The sequence below is a fragment of the Aspergillus udagawae genome, assembly GCF_001078395.1.
Source record: "Aspergillus udagawae IFM 46973 DNA, scaffold_5, whole genome shotgun sequence".
Lineage (NCBI taxonomy): Eukaryota > Fungi > Ascomycota > Eurotiomycetes > Eurotiales > Aspergillaceae > Aspergillus > Aspergillus udagawae.
This window is the reverse complement of record NW_025091268.1, coordinates 2,686,661-2,705,178: the sequence shown is the minus strand read 5'-3', so window position 1 is coordinate 2,705,178 and position 18,518 is coordinate 2,686,661. Positions and strand designations below refer to the sequence as shown.

At 47.5% G+C, this 18,518-nt stretch overlaps 11 protein-coding genes across 11 annotated transcripts; 6 read left to right on the top strand and 5 right to left on the bottom strand.

Moving 5' to 3' along the window:
- Window positions 1-187: 187 nt before the first annotated feature.
- Window positions 188-1,007, bottom strand: Aud_007762 (thioredoxin peroxidase DOT5; the record flags this gene model as incomplete). Its single annotated transcript, XM_043292650.1, has 2 exons — window positions 188-525; window positions 704-1,007. 2 exons carry the CDS (start codon window positions 1,005-1,007, stop codon window positions 188-190), a joined length of 642 nt encoding a protein of 213 aa, XP_043148585.1.
- Window positions 1,008-1,980: 973 nt separating this feature from the next.
- Aud_007761 (putative mitochondrial protein sorting (Msf1)) lies at window positions 1,981-2,624 on the top strand (the record flags this gene model as incomplete). Its single annotated transcript, XM_043292649.1, has 2 exons — window positions 1,981-2,133; window positions 2,205-2,624. 2 exons carry the CDS (start codon window positions 1,981-1,983, stop codon window positions 2,622-2,624), a joined length of 573 nt encoding a protein of 190 aa, XP_043148584.1.
- Window positions 2,625-3,152: 528 nt separating this feature from the next.
- On the bottom strand, window positions 3,153-4,015 carry Aud_007760 (uncharacterized protein; the record flags this gene model as incomplete). The annotated part of the gene is made up of 2 exons (XM_043292648.1): window positions 3,153-3,912; window positions 3,972-4,015. The coding sequence occupies 2 exons, from the start codon at window positions 4,013-4,015 to the stop codon at window positions 3,153-3,155; spliced, it is 804 nt and encodes a 267-aa protein (XP_043148583.1).
- Window positions 4,016-5,169: 1,154 nt separating this feature from the next.
- Aud_007759 (ethanolamine-phosphate cytidylyltransferase) lies at window positions 5,170-6,721 on the top strand (the record flags this gene model as incomplete). Its single annotated transcript, XM_043292647.1, has 4 exons — window positions 5,170-5,293; window positions 5,363-5,480; window positions 5,556-6,330; window positions 6,386-6,721. 4 exons carry the CDS (start codon window positions 5,170-5,172, stop codon window positions 6,719-6,721), a joined length of 1,353 nt encoding a protein of 450 aa, XP_043148582.1.
- A 362-nt stretch (window positions 6,722-7,083) lies between these two features.
- Window positions 7,084-7,706, bottom strand: Aud_007758 (monothiol glutaredoxin GRX5; the record flags this gene model as incomplete). Its single annotated transcript, XM_043292646.1, has 3 exons — window positions 7,084-7,235; window positions 7,326-7,605; window positions 7,677-7,706. The coding sequence occupies 3 exons, from the start codon at window positions 7,704-7,706 to the stop codon at window positions 7,084-7,086; spliced, it is 462 nt and encodes a 153-aa protein (XP_043148581.1).
- A 415-nt stretch (window positions 7,707-8,121) lies between these two features.
- On the top strand, window positions 8,122-8,910 carry Aud_007757 (putative flavoprotein; the record flags this gene model as incomplete). Its single annotated transcript, XM_043292645.1, has 2 exons — window positions 8,122-8,605; window positions 8,663-8,910. 2 exons carry the CDS (start codon window positions 8,122-8,124, stop codon window positions 8,908-8,910), a joined length of 732 nt encoding a protein of 243 aa, XP_043148580.1.
- Window positions 8,911-8,952: 42 nt separating this feature from the next.
- On the bottom strand, window positions 8,953-10,215 carry Aud_007756 (putative para-hydroxybenzoate-polyprenyltransferase Coq2; the record flags this gene model as incomplete). The annotated part of the gene is made up of 1 exon (XM_043292644.1): window positions 8,953-10,215. The coding sequence occupies one exon, from the start codon at window positions 10,213-10,215 to the stop codon at window positions 8,953-8,955; it is 1,263 nt and encodes a 420-aa protein (XP_043148579.1).
- A 959-nt stretch (window positions 10,216-11,174) lies between these two features.
- Window positions 11,175-13,512, top strand: Aud_007755 (putative JmjC domain protein; the record flags this gene model as incomplete). Its single annotated transcript, XM_043292643.1, has 2 exons — window positions 11,175-11,442; window positions 11,516-13,512. The coding sequence occupies 2 exons, from the start codon at window positions 11,175-11,177 to the stop codon at window positions 13,510-13,512; spliced, it is 2,265 nt and encodes a 754-aa protein (XP_043148578.1).
- A 1,372-nt stretch (window positions 13,513-14,884) lies between these two features.
- On the top strand, window positions 14,885-15,506 carry Aud_007754 (cytochrome c oxidase assembly factor 1 family protein; the record flags this gene model as incomplete). Its single annotated transcript, XM_043292642.1, has 2 exons — window positions 14,885-15,352; window positions 15,414-15,506. The coding sequence occupies 2 exons, from the start codon at window positions 14,885-14,887 to the stop codon at window positions 15,504-15,506; spliced, it is 561 nt and encodes a 186-aa protein (XP_043148577.1).
- Window positions 15,507-15,780: 274 nt separating this feature from the next.
- Window positions 15,781-16,740, bottom strand: Aud_007753 (mitochondrial 54S ribosomal protein uL3m; the record flags this gene model as incomplete). The annotated part of the gene is made up of 2 exons (XM_043292641.1): window positions 15,781-15,878; window positions 15,945-16,740. The coding sequence occupies 2 exons, from the start codon at window positions 16,738-16,740 to the stop codon at window positions 15,781-15,783; spliced, it is 894 nt and encodes a 297-aa protein (XP_043148576.1).
- A 531-nt stretch (window positions 16,741-17,271) lies between these two features.
- On the top strand, window positions 17,272-18,109 carry Aud_007752 (FAM210 family protein; the record flags this gene model as incomplete). The annotated part of the gene is made up of 2 exons (XM_043292640.1): window positions 17,272-17,881; window positions 17,958-18,109. 2 exons carry the CDS (start codon window positions 17,272-17,274, stop codon window positions 18,107-18,109), a joined length of 762 nt encoding a protein of 253 aa, XP_043148575.1.
- Window positions 18,110-18,518: the final 409 nt, after the last annotated feature.

Sequence of the window (18,518 nt, the reverse complement as noted above, 5' to 3'; positions counted from 1 at the left end):
TAAGCTCTCCTTTCATTTTTGTAGGTGGATTAAGTTGCTCTTTCATTGCAAAGATTGTCGACGCATGAAGCATGGCATGAGGTATGAAAAGTGATCTCGGAATCATTGATATTACACGGCCCCCCAGAGCTGAAACATGCCAAAAAACGTCTGACATTTAAAGCCGACTTCCCTCATGAACTTCCAATCACTCTTTGATCTGTCCCTGTATCTCTTCGTTGCGAGCTGAGATCATTTGCTGTACAGCATCCACAGTTGCATCTGGCCCACCAGGTTGCAGAAGTAGGACCTTTCCTTGCTTATCAACAGCGAAAACCCCCCTTGTCGTACCTCTAGGGGCCTTCTTAAAGCCAAGAGCCGAGATGAGAGTAGATGCCGTATCACATAGTAGAGCATAGGGCAGGCTCTGCTTAGCTTTGAACGAGCTGTTCGCTTTGATGGAGTCCGCCGAAAGCCCATATATCGATAGGCCATTCGACGTTATATAATCATACTTATCGCGAAACAAGCAAGCTTGCTTTGTGCCTAACAAGCGATGAGCATTCTTTCGACTCCTGAGATTGTTTCATCCGTTGCGGGAGCAGCCACGAACTATAGCGTAATACCGCTAACGAGAGGAGGGATGCAACCGCTCTTCCCCGAAAATCCGCGGAGTACTACCCTCGGGACGTGCAAGGAAGAAATGTGGGGGAGATCAACTCACAGCCAGGAGTGGACGCTCTTGGGTACGTGAACAAAACAATCCCTGATTTGCTTGCGTCGACGAGATTTTTGAGGGTAGTTTTCGCCCCATCATTGAGTTCTATCTCGCCACCAAAGTTATCCAAGTTGATAGTGTCACCAACACTTGGAGGTTTCTTGTATGAGACATGCGTATCGCGCTCATCTTCCTTGCCTAACTGTACCAAGGTTGGACTGTTCTCCTGATTCGGGTCTTGTATCCTTTTGCTCTTTTTTCCTGTGACGGGGGTTTGCGAGGGCGCTTTCCGCTTCCTGAGTTCTACCATGATGCAAAACTGATATTCGAACAGCACAAGGAGCAATTATTATTAGTGGCGGGTATGTTGTCCGGTCTTTTGAGATGCTTTCAATGTCGAGGGGTTGAGACCTAGAAGGGCCTAGAATACCTTTTTATATGCCTAGGATCCTTCTAGCAATGGGAATCGGGATTATGCACAATTTCACACCGACTTTATCTTCCGAGTTGGGAAGCAGCTATGGCTGTGGCGAGTTAATGAACCTCTTTCCCCTGTGGCTTAAGATGAGTTGACAACAATAGTAATAGACTATGATAGCAACATTTAGAAATGATAAATGTTTGGGTTCAGCGAGCAAAATACGAAGACAAAGGATGTCGTGACAAGTAGCAGGACATCCCTCGGAGTACCTGATAAGCCATTATCATTATTGTAGCATCGTACAGGACCCCTTCCATATGGCTCTTCGATCAATCGCTTGTTATGATTCTTATGACTTTGAACCATATGTTCATTTCTTATAGATAGGTAGATAGTAAGAGGAACATTAAGGTAGTTTATGATGCTGTCGCATTTTGACAGCCGAGAAATTCCGATTCCTGCCCGAGTCCGCCTTTTCCCCGGGTTGTTCGCGGGTCTGATATGTTAAAATTTTCTTCTCCCGCGTTCCATCATTGCACGACAGCCTATGATCGCCATCCAGTTTCATCATTTCTTGAAGGCTTTCTTACTCATCTGTAGTTGAATATTTGCCTCTTGTTCTATGGCCCCCATTACTTGTTGTAGACTCTCTTCATGATCACATAGACCTTTGCCCTTTTATACGCTATCTTGTCGATATTCTTGAGTCCTCGGCTTGTTTGAATCCATTTTGAATCCATTTCGACTGCTAGTCCGATTCGATCTACACGACGTTTCTGCAGTTTCGATCGTGCTCTTTAGCAAGCGACTCGGTTGCTTAGCGATCTCTGCTTCTATCACTGTCTTCCAAGCTTTCCCCGTCATGAAGGTCTTCTCCTCGACGTGCACCTTCGATTATTCTTGGGACGAGGTTACGACGGCGAACTGGCGCAAATATTGCCCTTGGAATGACAAGTCGACCCATGTTGTGGCGGTAGACACAATATCTCGGACGGTAGATCCGAAGACTGGCATTGTGGGTTTTCCTCTCAATATTATCATTCTATACATCTCGGACGAAATGGCTAACCTGAACGTCCCCATCAGTTGCGTACGGAACGCCTCATCACATGTGATCAATCAGTACCGCAATGGGTTCTCTCACTGTTCGGGGGAAGCGCTACTTCTCATGTATACGAAATCTCATATGTTGATCCTCGTGCAAAGAAGGTCACTATGTGCTCAACAAATCTCACGTGGTCTAATGTCTTGAACGTGAGGGAGACGGTTATCTACCAGCCTTCGTCATCAAAACCAGAGTCGATCACGGATTTCAGTCAAGAGGCTAAAATCACTGCCCTTTGCGGCGGCTGGCAGAAAATCAAGAACAAGGTAGAGGAGGCTAGTATCGAGAGGTTCAGCCAAAATGCCAAGAGAGGCAGAGAGGGTTTCGAAACTGTTCTTGAAATGAGCCGAAGGGTTTTCGGTGAGCAACGTGAGTTCGAGAACAAGAAGTTACAGTCCTGAGATGCCCATTTCTTGTTGAACTCGTCACCATTATATTCATTAAGCGGTTGCATTTACTGGCGTTTTCTTACGATGTTTTATATTTGTCGTCGATGCATGCCATTTGAGCCGGCGTTCTGTTCAGTTTCATCTGCTTTTGGTCTCACTTTTGGCGCATGCATACTCTTTACACTGGGCTTGATCATACTCGACGGCTTTGATGCCCCAATTCCTACGATGTTCGTGGCTTCAAAATAGATACCAACCCATGCTTGTTGATTTATCTCCTCTCGATATTATTCTAGTCTCTTATGTTTACAGGTTCTGCATGTGCTAAGTGAAATATGTGGAAGCAATAAATCGTGTCTCATTACTCTAGAATAGAATAGATCTTGTCCTTTCCTTGGAAGGATCAATTCATAAATCTACTTGGCACCAAATGTATTACGCACCTCAGGAGCATCCGCGCTCTTCGATCGAGAGGCCCATTCGGAGCAAATGCCATGCACCAGTTTTGTGACTTCTACAACGGCGACATTGAGATTTGAATCAGCCAAGAAGACCGCCCAAGACAACACGACTGACACCAGCTATTTCATTCTTGGCGCTGGTTCTGCTTGCATCCTCGAACTCTCGAACGACACCTGTGACCATTATCTTCCGAAGCTTTGCGTCTGCCTTTGAGAACATCTCGCCCAAAGCAACTGTGCATACAGACGGAGTGGAGACCAAAGCGGTGAGCCTGGTATAGCAGTCAATCAATACGTCACAAAGAGTGGCGAAGGTTTCGAAATAATCCGGCTCAAATGGTAAAGACGGCGTTAAAAGATAAGAATATTCCTCCCCCGGGAGAAGTTCGGAGGCTTCACTGGCGGGGAACGAAACAACAGCGGCAGCCGCTGTTGTAGACGAGTTGATGTTCCCCGTCATGGACTTCAAGTCAGATGGGTCGCTAGATTGCATGGGAAGACCAATTTCCGTTGCAGAGCTAGCCCTCCTGCCCTTGGTTCCAGCGTGTGCCGCTCTTTTGAACATTTGCGGAATGCGCGCTCTTGCCAGAGTTGATGATGAACTTCCATCCGGTGGGTGGACTTGCTGAAATGCCTCAAATTCAATCAAAAGCGCGTTTAAGGCCCGTAAGTATTCGGACGGTGATGAATTGACGTCCAAAATTGGTGGAAGTGATAATCCGAGAAGAAGATAATTAATGGCGCGACGGGATAGTTTTCGAGGCTCGAAATAGGGGATTCGGCTGATGTCAGCCCGAGAGAAGTGTACTGTGTTGAACCAATATATACGACCTTCATGGCTGTAGCTTTATCAGTGGCTGGATTGATGAAGGAGCGCCGCTTTTTGGATTGAACTCACGCTTTCCTAAGGTAATCCAGAGTGGATATCCTTTTGGTAGCCATGTCGTGAATATGCTGATAGATAGCTCCAGCGCTCTGAGGACCGAATGATCCTCCCCCACTTGTTAAAGGAGGGGGCCCACCCCCTCCTACACCTTCATGTCCAACACTTGATTTGTTTGTGTCTCTGCGAGAAAGGCTAGGGGTAAATGTTGATGATATCATGCTTGAACTGGGCGCTGGACAAAGAGCAGCTCCAACAGTAAGTGAAGCAGGCAGAAGCCCGCTCTCATAGAGAGATAGCTGGTGACGACTCGTTTGTGCGCAGCAGTTGGAAAAGATAAGAAAAATGTTGGTTTACGAGTTGCGGATATGTCTCGTCCGATGTTGCTCTAATAATTTGGAGATCTATGTACGGAATACGGAGTATCTAAGTCCCCTGCGCGAACAATAATGAATGCATGGAGCCCGGCCCCTAGTTGATCCTGGGCTGGCTCCGAGCCAGGAACGGGCTAGCCAACCCACGGAGGCCAATCATAATAATAATGGTACCTAGGGATAACCAATCTACCAAACGCGCATTCCAAGTCAATCTACTTCTGAGCGTCCCAGGATCTGGACATCATGGCGGAACACTGGCATGCTCATCAAGGTGCCAGGAGAACCATAGTTGATCTTGGCCGGGCAACTGTTTATCCGTCACTTATATCGATCTACGCGGTAAATTGGAATAACTATTTTGGCTCCCCAGTCTCCATATGCCTACCTTATAACGGTGCTGTCAATCTCGTAGCTCATGCATAGGTATAGTATTGATGCTGCGGATTAGCGAAATCCCATGACATTACACAAGTCAATGTCTAAGATAACAGTGATATAAGGCGACCAACGACTAGTACCTTTCTATACACTCATCTGACAGAGCTTCTCAAATACGGAGTATCTCTCATATATGCTAAGTAGACTGCTGAGACGGTCTGGTACAGAGTAAATAGACTAACAGGTACCCTACATCTCAGATGTGACAGATAACACCCCACCCAACCCCACCTCCTTTTTGATTTTGTAATTTCTGGCTTGATCAACTCGCCTTTGTCGCATCAACCTTCGAGTTCGCCAATCTTGATACCAGAACATTTCCGCACCAAAATCGACGCGCTCGTCTAAATTACAGCAAGGATTTATTTGCCAATTGCCAACAAGCGCCTCTCCAAACAATGAGTGTGTCGCCTGAAGAATTAGTCCCTGCTCCAGGACAATGGCCTGTGGATCCTCAGGATGATGTACCTATACGGGAAGATCGTATCTGGGTAGATGGGTGTTTTGACTTTAGCCATCATGGTGAGAAGTCATTCTCCTCTGCTCTCAAGTCATAGGATTCCCTAATTAAGGGTGACTGGATTGATGTAGGACACGCCGGTGCTATGCTTCAAGCCCGTAGACTGGGTAATGAACTTTATGTTGGGGTACACTCGGACGAAGCAATTCTTGAGAACAAGGGCCCGACGGTAATGACATTAGAGGAACGGTTAGTCTTTTTCTACGAGACTCGGCAGGTCAACTTAGATTGCTGATAACGGGTACCGCCTACTGCGTGCTTTAGGGTAGCTGCCGTGGAAGCATGCCGTTGGGCCACTCGTTGTATTCCACGAGCACCTTACGTGACTTCTCTGTCATGGGTGTCACACTATGGGTGCAAATATGTAGTTCATGGCGATGATATCACATCTGACAGCAACGGAGAAGATTGCTATCGATTTGTCAAGGCAGCTGGGCGCTTTCGGGTCGTGAAGAGAACTCCTGGCATTTCCACCACCGATCTTGTCGGCCGTATGCTCCTATGCACTAAAGGGCACTACATAAAGAGCCTTAAAGACACCCTTGCGGGAGTAGAGGGATCCGGCAATCAGGAAGAAAGGAAACAATCCGGCGTGGAGCTAATGCAAAGGATTCGGGACTATGCAACAGATGAGAGTGGTTTGCGCCCAGGTCCTCATGTTTGGACTTGGACCGGTTCGAAACCGGCGAAGGTTAGCGACACGGTTGAGGAAGCTGGTACATTCGAAACTCTGGTGAATGGCAAAACAATCAAGCCAGGTCAGCGGGTAGTCTATGTGGATGGCGGCTTCGATCTTTTCTCGTCGGGTCACATCGAGTTTCTTCGAAAGGTTCTAGAGCTTGAGGAGTTGGAAGGCCGCCAACGAGGGTGGTATGACTCGGAACAAGTCGAGAAGAGACTTCACGACTTCGGTGAAGATTATCCCCCGGCTTACGTCGTTGCCGGCATTCATGATGATGAAGTGATCAATCACTGGAAGGGATTCAACTATCCTATCATGAACATTTTTGAGCGGGGGCTTTGTGTCCTTCAATGCCGAGTATGTTCCTTTCCCTCAATCGATGGTTCATACAGCCTCTGATGCTTTCTTCCAGTATATTCATGCTGTCATTTTCTCCGCGCCCTTCTCTCCTAGCCAGCCGTATTTGAAAACCATGCCATTCGGTGTCCCGGATGCTGTTTACCATGGGCCAACAACCTTCATTCCACTGACATACGACCCTTACGCTGCTCCCAAAAGAATGGGCATATTTAGGCAGATAAGCGATCATCCTTTTCAGCATGTGAATGCTGGTGAGATTGTTGATAGGATACTCAAGAGCCGTGAGGCTTATGAAGAGCGACAACGCGCCAAGCTACAGAAGGGCATTGTCGAAGAGCTGGTTAGATCAGAAGAAAAGGGTCTGGGTAGGGAACGTGGTGCACAGTGACTTGATGATCTCCTTGTAAATTATCATGGAGTAGTCGTTAAGGCTGTCGTCAATCAGATTCTAGTAGTAAGCTAATCATCTTCACAGGTGAGGTTCTGACTCTTCCTTTGACTTTAATGCCAACTCAGACTAGAGATTACTGTAGTACGTCAATTGGGCCAGTGCCAATATAGCTTCAACTAGATGCGCACAATTTATAGCCTTCGAGTTATTGAGTAGAACAAAGGTAAAAACCACGTTCTGGCCTTTTGAGAATATTAGTACAGCACAACATACTAGAAATCATGATAATTCTACAGTGAAGAAGAGGAAATAGCAAATGAGGAAACAAATCCTCCGTCCTTTATTAAACCTCACACATGTCAATCAGCTGCCACTAGGACCCCTTTCTCCTCAAGCAGCTTTGCGAGCTCTCCGTTCTGATGCATAGACATCAGAATATCGCAACCTCCAATAAACTCCTTGTCAAGGTATAATTGGGGTATTGTTGGCCAATCGGAGTATTCCTTTATACCTATCGAAGGCCGAGAAATTTAGCCAGACTGAGACTCACTATGCAAATACAAACAACCTGCTGTTCCTGAAAAAGGGTCACTATACGTACCCTGGCGCAGCTCGGGATCCTCCAACACGTTAAATGCGACAAATTTCTTCGGGTCAACTCCCTGCAAACCCAGAATCTGTATGCTAGCTCGAGAAAATCCACATTGTGGTGTCTCTGGAGTACCCTTCATGAAGAGAACGACAGGTGCAGACGCAATTGCTTTGTCAATTGCCGATCTTGTTTGTTCCGAGAGAAACCGGGCATGAAGGGCATGCGGCAGTTGGAAAGCCGTGAATCGTGGAGTCAAGACAAGTGGTGACCGAGAAAAAGGTCGGAATGCCTGGATGGACGAAAGTGAGCTCATAATGGGCGAACAAATTGTGAGGGGTAGGTAAAATATGCTTGACTTACAGACGCGAAAGCTTGCCTTGAAAACATCATACCTCTGTCAAGACTGACCTGACTGATCTCTCCAGAAAGATTTATCAGATACTGATAAAATGCTTGCAGTATATAGACGTACCTCTCTAGGAACTACCGAAATAAGGCAAATGGCGAACCTTATCATGTGACGTTAGTCCCCGTGGCTCCCAGTTCCCGCCATTAAACACATGTACCCCACAGAATCGATACTAGGGATTGTGGATGAAAAAGAATTGTCCGAATCACATCGCCATCAAGCCTTGAATGGTCCCGATCTATCTAATAAAGGACGGTGCTGACTCTATCGGATAGATTCTTGGATGGGCTTTGGCAGTCTTGCTTGATCACTCAAATCCACGACGGCTGACATCATCGCATATGATAACGATTCCTGTCCGAGTGTAGCCATTGTGTGGAACGTCGAAAAAGATCGATGGAAGGCACTGGGACTTCCTCAGTTGAAGAACAATTCAAAGACAAGAAAATACACATTCTTTTAGCAGCAAGCGGGAGTGTGGCAGCGATAAAATTGCCAAATATCGCGGAAGCACTTGGCCGTCATAAAAATGTCTGTATTCGCATCATTGTGACCAAGTCTGCGGAGAAATTTCTTTCAGGTCAAAGCTCAGAGCAACCTCTTCTCGATGCGCTAAAGCAGCTACCCGGGGTTGATGCTATTTACCGAGACGAAGACGAGTGGAAAGACCCCTGGATTCGTGGCGAGCCAATTTTGCATATTGAGCTTAGAAAATGGGCCCACGTACTGGTTGTCGCCCCTCTATCGGCCAACACGATGGCGAAGATGACAATGGGGATTGCGGATAACCTGCTTCTTTCCGTCATTAGAGCGTGGGATACCACTGGGAAAGTGGACTGTGGTCTCAAAGACAGAAAGCCTGTAGTGTTCGTTGCTCCAGGTGAGATGCGTTAATATATCTTTTATCACAGTCAAATTCTGTTCTAACTATCAATAGCCATGAACACCGCAATGTGGAATCACCCAGTTACTAAAAGCCAACTCAAGATCTTAACAGACGAATGGGGGGTGAGTGGGACCAATGAAGATGGTTGGGTATCTGTACTTCACCCAATCGAAAAATCTCTTGCTTGTGGTGATACTGGTAATGGTGCAATGATGGATTGGAAAGATATAGTTAACGTAGTAGAGCGTCATCTTGGTATCAATAGTGTTACGATAAAAGAGATTCGCAGCGGAAGTTGAAAGTAACCTTTATCCTGTACTATGTTTGTGAGTGCTATCCTCTCAATGTTCATCATTACCGCTTGTATACAGGCCAGTGGTTTGAGCTATATACTCAAAGATCATCCCCAAAGTGATGCCGCCCCCAGTCAGCAAACATCCGTTCTTGAACCACCACCAGCAGTTCTTGACATTCTTCAATTGAACCTTCCAAATCATGATACCGAGGGAAACGGCTGCGCTGCCGCAGGTGCCAACGAAGAAGATGGGTCCAGCACCTGCTGCTACTCCTGCAGTAGCGAGAAGCGCTACTTGAACTGCCGCCAGACCAGAAAGAACTGTCTTAGTGTTATGCTCATGTCGAAGGGCAATTGACTTGATCCCCGCGGCGACATCGTCTTTGATGTCCATATGTGCGTAGATCATATCGTACAGCACTGTCCAGGCAACACAGCTAGAATACAAGGCTGCTGCGGCTTCTAAAGCAGCATGGTTGCTAAGAAGATCGACACCCAGCGCTGGAAATCCCATGATAGCACCCCATGAGAATGTGAGACCCAGAACAGCCTGAGGGTAATAAGTGACGCGCTTAGCGAGAGGATATGTCGTCACCAACAAGAGGCTGGGAATACCATACCAGAGACACTGGCTGGGAAATTGTAGCAGGACAGCTAGTCCGGCTAGAAGTTGGGAACCGGTGAAAATCAATGCCTTCTTAGGAGATAGGGCACCGCGCGCAATGGGCCGGAATTTTGTGCGTTCGACATACGGGTCCAGATTCCTGTCCCATAAATCATTGATCGCACAACCGGCGCCTCTCATGATTAATGCACCCGTGAAAAAAAGACCAGTAGTGCTAAGAATCTGCATAGGTGTGGCAGATGCCATAGGTGCCGCGAGGAGTGTCGAGAAAATACACGGGAAGAAGAGGTAGTATGTGCCAGTGGGTTTATCGAGGCGTATCAACTCAGCGTACGGAATCCATGATTTGGGAAGAGAAGCAACGAAGCCTTTTTGGGGAGGTATATAGTCTGTTGCCGGGTTATTGTCCGTTGTGGCTGCTGGGCGATCTGTGGAGGATGGGGACTGGGAAGAATGTGGCCGGTAACTTATGAGAGATGTTGTCCCCTTGATGATTGTTGATCTGGGTTTGGCAGTATACGCTGATTGGCGTCCTGCTGAAATTACCCCCGACGAGGCAGTCAAGGAATTGCGATTTCGAAGTAAGCGGTAGCGCTTATCGTTCAAGGGACTACTCCATGTTCCATGACGTCTGCAAATCTGAACAGGGCGAACAGGAGGGAAGTAAGAGGACTGCAACCTCATTTTATAATGAGCTGCGATCGGGGAAAGCCTCCACAGATCGTTCCTCAACGAGATCCAGCCCAGCTAGAGCTGCCCGACTGATTCCTACTGCACGAAACAAGGGTTAGTCATGGATAATCAAGAAACAGCTAGAGCTGCGCAAAGCTGGTTATCACCAGTCAGATTACTCCTGTACCGTGATTTAAAAAGCACCAGATGCACTACCATGTGTCTCCCCACAATTAGTGTAAACGTAATTAATAGCAATATGACATCCGGAAGGGCCGTTTGGGCTTCCTTCTCGGTCTCCCCAAGTTCAAACCGTCGTACCGGTAAGATGCATGGAAATCAAAAATATTTCACGTGTCTGCCAGATTTCACACCTGTAGTTGATCCACCTGCCCCAGAGAGGAATAGCGCATGCAGGTACTAGTAGATCACATACCTACGGAGTAAGTTCTGGACTAATCAACCCAAGGAGGAGGGTTGACCATCAAGGAGGACGCGAAGTATCGACTATTCCGAAGTCTAGGGTGTTGGGACATCCATAAATACCTGGGTCTGGGGCGCTGCCCTACTATGACTAGCGAAGCAAGCTTCGAAAATCATTGTAGACCGTTGCCAAAGGAACAACAACAACTCGAATTGTGTCCTAAGAAGCTGGCTGCGTTTGATCATTACCTCATGCCAGCGCGACTACAACCCGCTCTTTTACAGCTCTACATATTCAAGCGGATATCGAACGACTGCTTGGTAACTGAACATAGCTGCACACATACATCTATTCGGTTTATGAACAGACCGGCAGCGCTGCCTTAGTGATTGTGAAGCATTTGAAAGTCTTCCTTGCTGAGACAATGCCCGACTGCTGGCTTTCTCAGTAACACATCGAGATTAGTGACACCGCAGATCAAGCAATTTTGGACCTTGACAGGCTTTTCTTTCGTAGCTATCATTTGATATACGGTCTTCGAAGCAAAATGCCCGCCCAGCGTCCCCGTGCAGCATTTGAACCAATTCCACCTGACCTGGACGTCGCTGCACTCGTGGAATCTACCCCAAATTTTGAGTACGTGATTAGAATTCATTGCAACTCCATTGATGAACACGGTCTGGACAATTTCGACAAACTCGTTCGCTTGCATGTCATTCTAGGCGGAAAGCCTTTAGTGATTGAAGGTTTTCATGAGAGGCTGGACCGCTCTGTGTTCTCTGAGAAATGGCTAAGGAGCCATCATTCAACGAAGAGTAAGTCTACAAGCTTAGTGATGCTATCTCGTACCTATGAGTTCCTGTCTAATCTCAGACTCGCATTTCAAAGAGGAGATTGCTCGAAATTTGACCACGAAGAGCAATCTTCCGCTCTCGATTGGCCACTACTTGAAGAACATGCCACTCTTAACTAATCAATGGAATTCATTCAATTACAAGGACTCTGATCGACAGCGGATCTATCTAAAAGATGTCGATTGTCCGCAGATATGGCACGATCATTTGAAGAATCTCATTCCCCCGCCGCTTTTTTACCTGAATAAACATCCAGAAGCATTTCAAGGCCCAGGAGCAGAATCAGTCGCAGCTACTGAAGGGCATCAGACACACGCGGAACCCGGAAAGAAGGTTGGAAAACCTAGTGACCTCATGAGCTGCCTTCCGGCGAGCATGCGCGCTGAAAATCTCATGTGTTACATCGGTCATGAAGGCACCTATACCCCGTCACATTACGAAATGTGCGCAAGTCTCGGTCAGAATATAATGGTTGAGGCATCAGATGGCTCAGTCGAGTATGGCATGAAAACTATGCCAGGGTCGTCCATCTGGTTCATGACGGAGAGCAAGGATCGGCGAGTCGTCTCCGAATACTGGCAGTCGACACTGGGCCATGACATCGATATCGAGGATCATTTTGCGCAGATAAATGCCTGGAAAGCCGCTCCATTCAGAACGTATATCGTTGAACAAAAACCAGGTGATTTTATTCTGATTCCCCCGCTGGCAGCGCACCAGGTCTGGAATCGCGGAACAAGGACGATGAAAGTGGCTTGGAATCGAACTACTGTGGAAACTCTGAGCCTAGCCTTGAGTGAAGCCCTTCCGCATGCTAGGATGGTCTGCCGGGATGAGCAGTACAAGAACAAGGCAATCGTGTTCTATTCGCTTGAGCATTACTCAAAGCTCCTTGAGAAAGTCGATGCGAAAAGTATGGATAGCAAGCAGCAACTGTTGCTCAAAGACTTTGAGCATCTTTTCGCACTGTATACCCAGATTTTGCTATCTGAGAGCTTCGCACAAGATAAAGCGGAAGAGAAGGACGTCGAATACATTCCCTTTGACAGTAATATCACCTGTTCATACTGCAGGTGCAATATTTTTAATCGATTCTTGACTTGCCCGTGGTGCGCGGATGGACAGACTGTCGATGGCGAGGACCCCTACGATATCTGCATGGAATGTTATGTCATGGGCAGAAGCTGCGCTTGCCTCTCGAGATTAAAGTGGGCAGAACAATTTCCTTGGAGTGAGCTGACCGGGAAATATGAAAATTGGCGAGACCAAATATGTCGGCTCAACAAGAGCAATCTGGGCGGTCAGATATTTTGGCCTCTCACTGAGGAGCTAGCTCGCTACGGCAAGAAAACGCTAGCTGAGATGTGCCAAGAGGAACTGAAAAGGCGACCGTGGGTTGATATCACCAAACCAGTGCGTAAAATCGAGAACAATTTGAGCGATCCAGAAAGTCCTGCTCGAAAACGGAGGAAGACTCGCCTCAGCCACGAATCCGAAGAGGGTGGTCGCTGCCACATCTGCAAGTATATTGAGCCAATATGGAAGCTCGCTTCTTGCGACTATTGCAACCAAAACTACTGTTACGGTAGTCTGTTTAGAGCCTTCAATATCCAACCACAAGAAACCATGGAAGTGCATCGTTGGATGTGCCCTAAATGCCAAAAGATCTGCAGTTGCGCAGCGTGCCGTCGAGATCCCTCGATGAAACCATTCGAACCAACCTGTACACTACTCGGCCATGATACAAGAAAAATAGCGGATCCTCGCAGTGTGGAAAGCCTGGTCGACTTCCGGCAGTCGAATCTCAGGTGGTTAAAAAAGGCAGGTGACGATGAGATAGAAAGGCTGAAGAAGCATCAAAAAGAGGCAGACGAAAAGCGTCAACAAGCTATGATTGAATATTGCATTCAGTTAGAGGGTTCTCCTCGAGTATCCGCCCCGGCGACGGAATATGGAGACATGCCAGTCGATCCCGCATTGGAGAAATTAAGTGGCTCGATTCTTACCCCGCCAGATACCATCACTCCCTAGACAGCGAAAAGAGGGTCTTAAACGGGAGAGAACCATAACGTATCTGGTTTGACTTCATCTCAATTAGGCAGTTTAGCACAGATCAGACGCGAGTGTGATAAACCACTCGTGGTACGATTCAATGAGAGAAGATTAATCTACTCAGCGTCTGGGAATCAGTATGCAGGTGATATGCAAGGATATCTGTTCTTTTCAGGCCCAGCTCTATCGTTGAGATTTGAGCACGTTTCTGACCCCCAAGCATGCTATGCTGCCTATCGTCGCTGATTACTTATAGAATATGTTAGTGCCAGAAACAAGACATTCTAGAGAGGAACAAGTGAACCTAAGGTCGTTCGATACGCGCAAGATTAGCCTAGGCGCCCTTGTAATCATAGCGGAGGTTCTCAAGATGCCTGATGTCGACGGATACCATTACTTTCCGCGCTATCAAAATGGTCGCGAGTATTGCTGTTGCGCATAAGCTCTCGCTCTTGAGGGCAGAACATGTCGGTCAGTAGACAGTGGCCGGAGACTCACCTGCCGGAATGAGATATGTGACGATGGTAGTCGGCAAGGCCATTATAGACGCAAGCGCCAACAATGCACACAATGCAACGTTAGTAGGGATGGCATATTTTCGGACAGACATGATGGGGTCTGTCTTTTTCATTGGCCTTTTCCCTTTGGGGTCTGGAGGCTCCATTGCATGATATTTCATAGTATAGGCCGTCAACAACAGAGAAGTGACACTTAGAATGGAGAGAAGTTGTTCAGGTAATGTTGATGAGCTTGTGATAATCGGTGGGACGTATATTGTTGCTGACAAGAGGGGAATAACCGAGAAGATGATCTATATGCATCGTCAAGTTTAGCTCTGATTTCTGCGTTGACAATGTCAACGAGGATAGAGGAGTGTTCACAGTATACTCAGAATTCCGCTTGTCATTCTCTGCCTGTAATTGTCTAATTACGAGGTCTTGTTCTACAAACCTCTATCAGTATATGCGATGATGAAAAGACACAGAACAGACCTTCTTCATCCAGCTCTTCCCGGCTCTGTTCATCATCGCCTGAATCGTCAGGGTAGCGAAACGCTTTGCGAAGTCTTGTAGTAGCCATAAATCAGATGTCTAGCTGTATTGACCGATACCGTAGCATGAAGGTTGAGGCAGCTCTTTGGGAACAGAGGGGACGATCCAGCATGACGTACAAAGGTGCTGGCTTAGGATGCTGGGGCATTGGTTTGTCTTGTTTGGCAACTTTGTTTCCTTTTAGGTCGTCTCTGGTGCGAAACATTCTGCTACCTGGGCTACCACTCACTGCATGACAGTTGCCTACTTGTTACTTGTCCTTTCTCGGCTCTGTTAGTTCCTTCACAACCGATATGACAATGGCGCTTCATACTGCGCAAAGGCGCATTGGCGTCCCACGAGCCTTCCTCTTTCATCGCCGCAATATGCCTCCTCACCGCAGTCTTATCCCCGCCCCCAAGGCCAACTCGGGCCCTTTGATGGAGCGACGGGCGGATCGAGAGCTTCCTTCTATCAATAATGAGAAGCGTCGGTGGATCAAGACGCTGCCGATATTTGTGGTCGTCGTGGGAGCTGCAATGCTTGGTATATTTAATTACCAGAAGTCGTCGTCGAGCGTCGTGAGCAGCACGCTATATGCCCTTCGAACATCACCTCGTGCACGGGAAATCCTGGGAGACGAAATCTACTTTGCTCAAAAGATACCGTGGATTAGCGGGGAAATGAATCAGCTTCATGGTCGTATTGATATCTCCTTTTGGGTGAAGGGGACAAAGGGTCAGGGAAAAATGCGGTTCCGAAGCATTAGGCCGGACCGCATGAGCTTTGTGCGTGACTCTGCCTCATACACCATTTTCAAGACCCAGCTAACAATTGTACTCCGAACAGTTCCGCACTGAAGACTGGAGCTTAGAGACGGAGGACGGTCGAGTCGTGCAGCTACTTGACCATGACAGCGACCCTTTTCGCCAAAGCAATTGAATCATCATTCAGACACAGAACTCCACCAAGGATCATTGGCACACATGATTTTTAAAGGTTTGTACATCGGAGTAATCTTCATGCATAGGATTAGGCGTTTTTCGGTTTCGGACTGTCAGCTCCACAGGCTATAGCGTGTGGAGAGACCGTTCGAGTGATTCGGAGGAAATGCCAAACAGGATATCATTTATGTATCATATACAGACGCCGCTCTAGAAACAGGATAGTGTAATAGTACATTGAAGGGATCAAGACTCCAATATCTCCTCGTTGACTATGCAGTCGATTCGGATACAGGCGCAACATTTGGCCAGGGCTTTTTGATAGCATCCTGAATCCTGACTACGCATCCTTTGGGCCCGCTGACGGAACCTGCAACAAGATCAATATCGAACATTCAACAATGCTGTATTGAACGTTGGGTAGCAGAAAACATACCGTTGACAACGACAATACCGTTCTCTGCGTCGACTTTAAGGACCTTCAAGTTCTGCACAGTATTTTGCTCATTACCCATATTTCCCGCCATTTTCTTTCCAGGATACACTCTGGAACCACCACCTTGACTAGGCCCCGCTGAACCAAGCGACCGATGGGTTAAACTGACACCGTGACTGCGGTCCTGTCCGTGAAAACCGTGTCGCTTCATCACACCGGCGAACCCTTTACCCTTAGAGTTGGACCGGGCATCGACATACTGACCTTCCTGAAACCAGTCTGCATTGATTATTTGGCCGACAGGTAAGAGGCCACTCTCATCTTTGACTCGGAACTCGTAAACGTGTCTCTTTGGCGAGACACCGTTGGTCGAAAAATGGCCCAAGAGTGACTTCGTCAAATTGCTGGAATGCTTCCAACCGGCACCGACCTGAACGGCGTTATAGCCATGCGTCTGTCTTGTCTTGTGTGAAACGACTTGTACTCGATCGAGCTGCAGAACAGTGCAAGCGATGCGCTTCCCAGTTTCGGCATCGTATACAGCGGTCATTCCTTTCTTGATAGCGATGGCACCGGTCCGAAGAGGTAGGGTATTCGCCTTGCGTTCCAAAGCAGCTGTGGTCGTCGATTTAAGCACAGGTAATTCAGGACCGATATTGAACCGAGAGGGTTTAGGTGGATTTAACGACTTTATGCCGAAAGATCGTACAGACACATTGCCAGTGATAGTGAGCGATTGAGGACCCAGGAAGAGGATGGGAAGCTGCGTCAGTTTTCTTGACAGTCGAGGTGGCATGATGAGTATCGTTTGACCGGTGATTGAATGATAATTAAAACAGTCTCTTCCCTTTGGCTTTCTTTTGAGATTTTCCCAATTGCGGAGAGCGTACGGAGGAGGGCTAAGGCGGTCAAGAGCTTTTTGCCTGAGGTGTCGATATCAGGTAAATATACAGAGTTACAAACAGCCAATGGGAGAGATCACTGGGAGGATCTCTCCCCAAGAACTAGTACAGACGATAGAGGAACGGTCCCGATGGAAGCAAGTTATTGCAACGGACTTTCATCATGCTAAGTCCGGGCGAAGTCGTTATTCAGGTGTGTTAGTCGCCTACACAATAGGATTATAAGCCCGTCGCCCGGACGTATCGGCACGCCGAGAACCGGAAAGTATCGAAAACGAATCCTCAATTGGTAACTTATTTTCTTCCCTTGGTGGCACGTCATTAAGAGTGAGAGCATCAACTTCTTACAGGCGCTCTTCGGCTTGTCTTTTCAACCTTCTCAAGCAATTGATCAACATCTTGGCTCCTGCGATTCCCTCTTAATCATGTCTTTAAGATTCATATCTACACCGCGGTGGTTTTCGCACTTCATCAGTCAAGCCGGCCATGCGCCCTCATCATCTTCTGTCAGAAAGAATGTCACATTTTCACAGACGCTGTTTACACCCAATGTAGTTGCTTCATTCCCGTCTCGTCGTGCATTTGCTTCCGCCCCCGCTTGGAAGCCCAATCCACAATATCGATTCTTTTCCCGCCGATGGGGGTCAACTACTAATTTTACATACAATCCCTCCAGCACTCTGCAACGGTCAACCTTCCGGCGATTCAACTCATCGAGGGCGAATCAATCGGCACGGCCGGCTGAATCAGGCTCGCTGTCTCAACGGCTGAAAAAGCTGTCCCGGGAATATGGCTGGGCTGCGCTAGGTGTTTACCTGTTGTTATCAGCTATGGACTTTCCCTTCTGTTTCATTGCGGTCCGCCAACTGGGCGCAGAACGAATAGGCCACTACGAACATGTTGTCGTCGAAACAGTCAAAGGCTTATTCGGAGTAAAGTCTGCACCGGAGGAACAGAGCCAGGACGAGGTCTCAGCTACCCAGTCTGGCCAGCAAACCACAGAAGCTCAGAAGAAGAATAACGGCGACGGAGCCAGTATGGTGTCCCCTGACTTGTCTTAATCCCCGTTCTCTGAAGCTTTACTGATCCGTACGTTCTTTTCTTTGCGCAGGTCTGTGGACTCAACTCGCCCTGGCGTATGCAGTTCACAAGACTCTCATCTTCATTCGCGTACCCCTCACCGCCGCCATCACCCCCAAAGTCGTCAAGGTCCTAAGAGTATGGGGGTGGGATCTCGCGAAGCGGAGGCCAAGGGGCATGTAAGCTCCCGAATCGCTCCTTGTGAAGTCGCACTTCGAACACGTCGTTGAGCACTAGGTCACTTCCTACTCTGGAAAATGGTCATGTCTTTGCAAATACTGTCTTCTCTACTCTTTATTCTTATTGGCATAGCGAATTGTGAGACTAGAAGGTGTATTATAGATGGTTATAGCTGCAAAATCTAATAGCAAAGAGACGTCGCACCATATTCTTGCTCACTTGTACAATTCCAGCCGGGGTATTCATCTCAAGCGATGTTGTTGAACAGTAACCAATAGAGTTGATATGCAAAAGAAAAGTAGACATGATATAGCCGGGTGTTGACTTCGCTCCCCGGTAGAGACAAAAGCGATTCCATAGGTAGGAAGAGACACCGGGGACGCCAAACAGTAGAAAAGCGAAAACAAGGAGA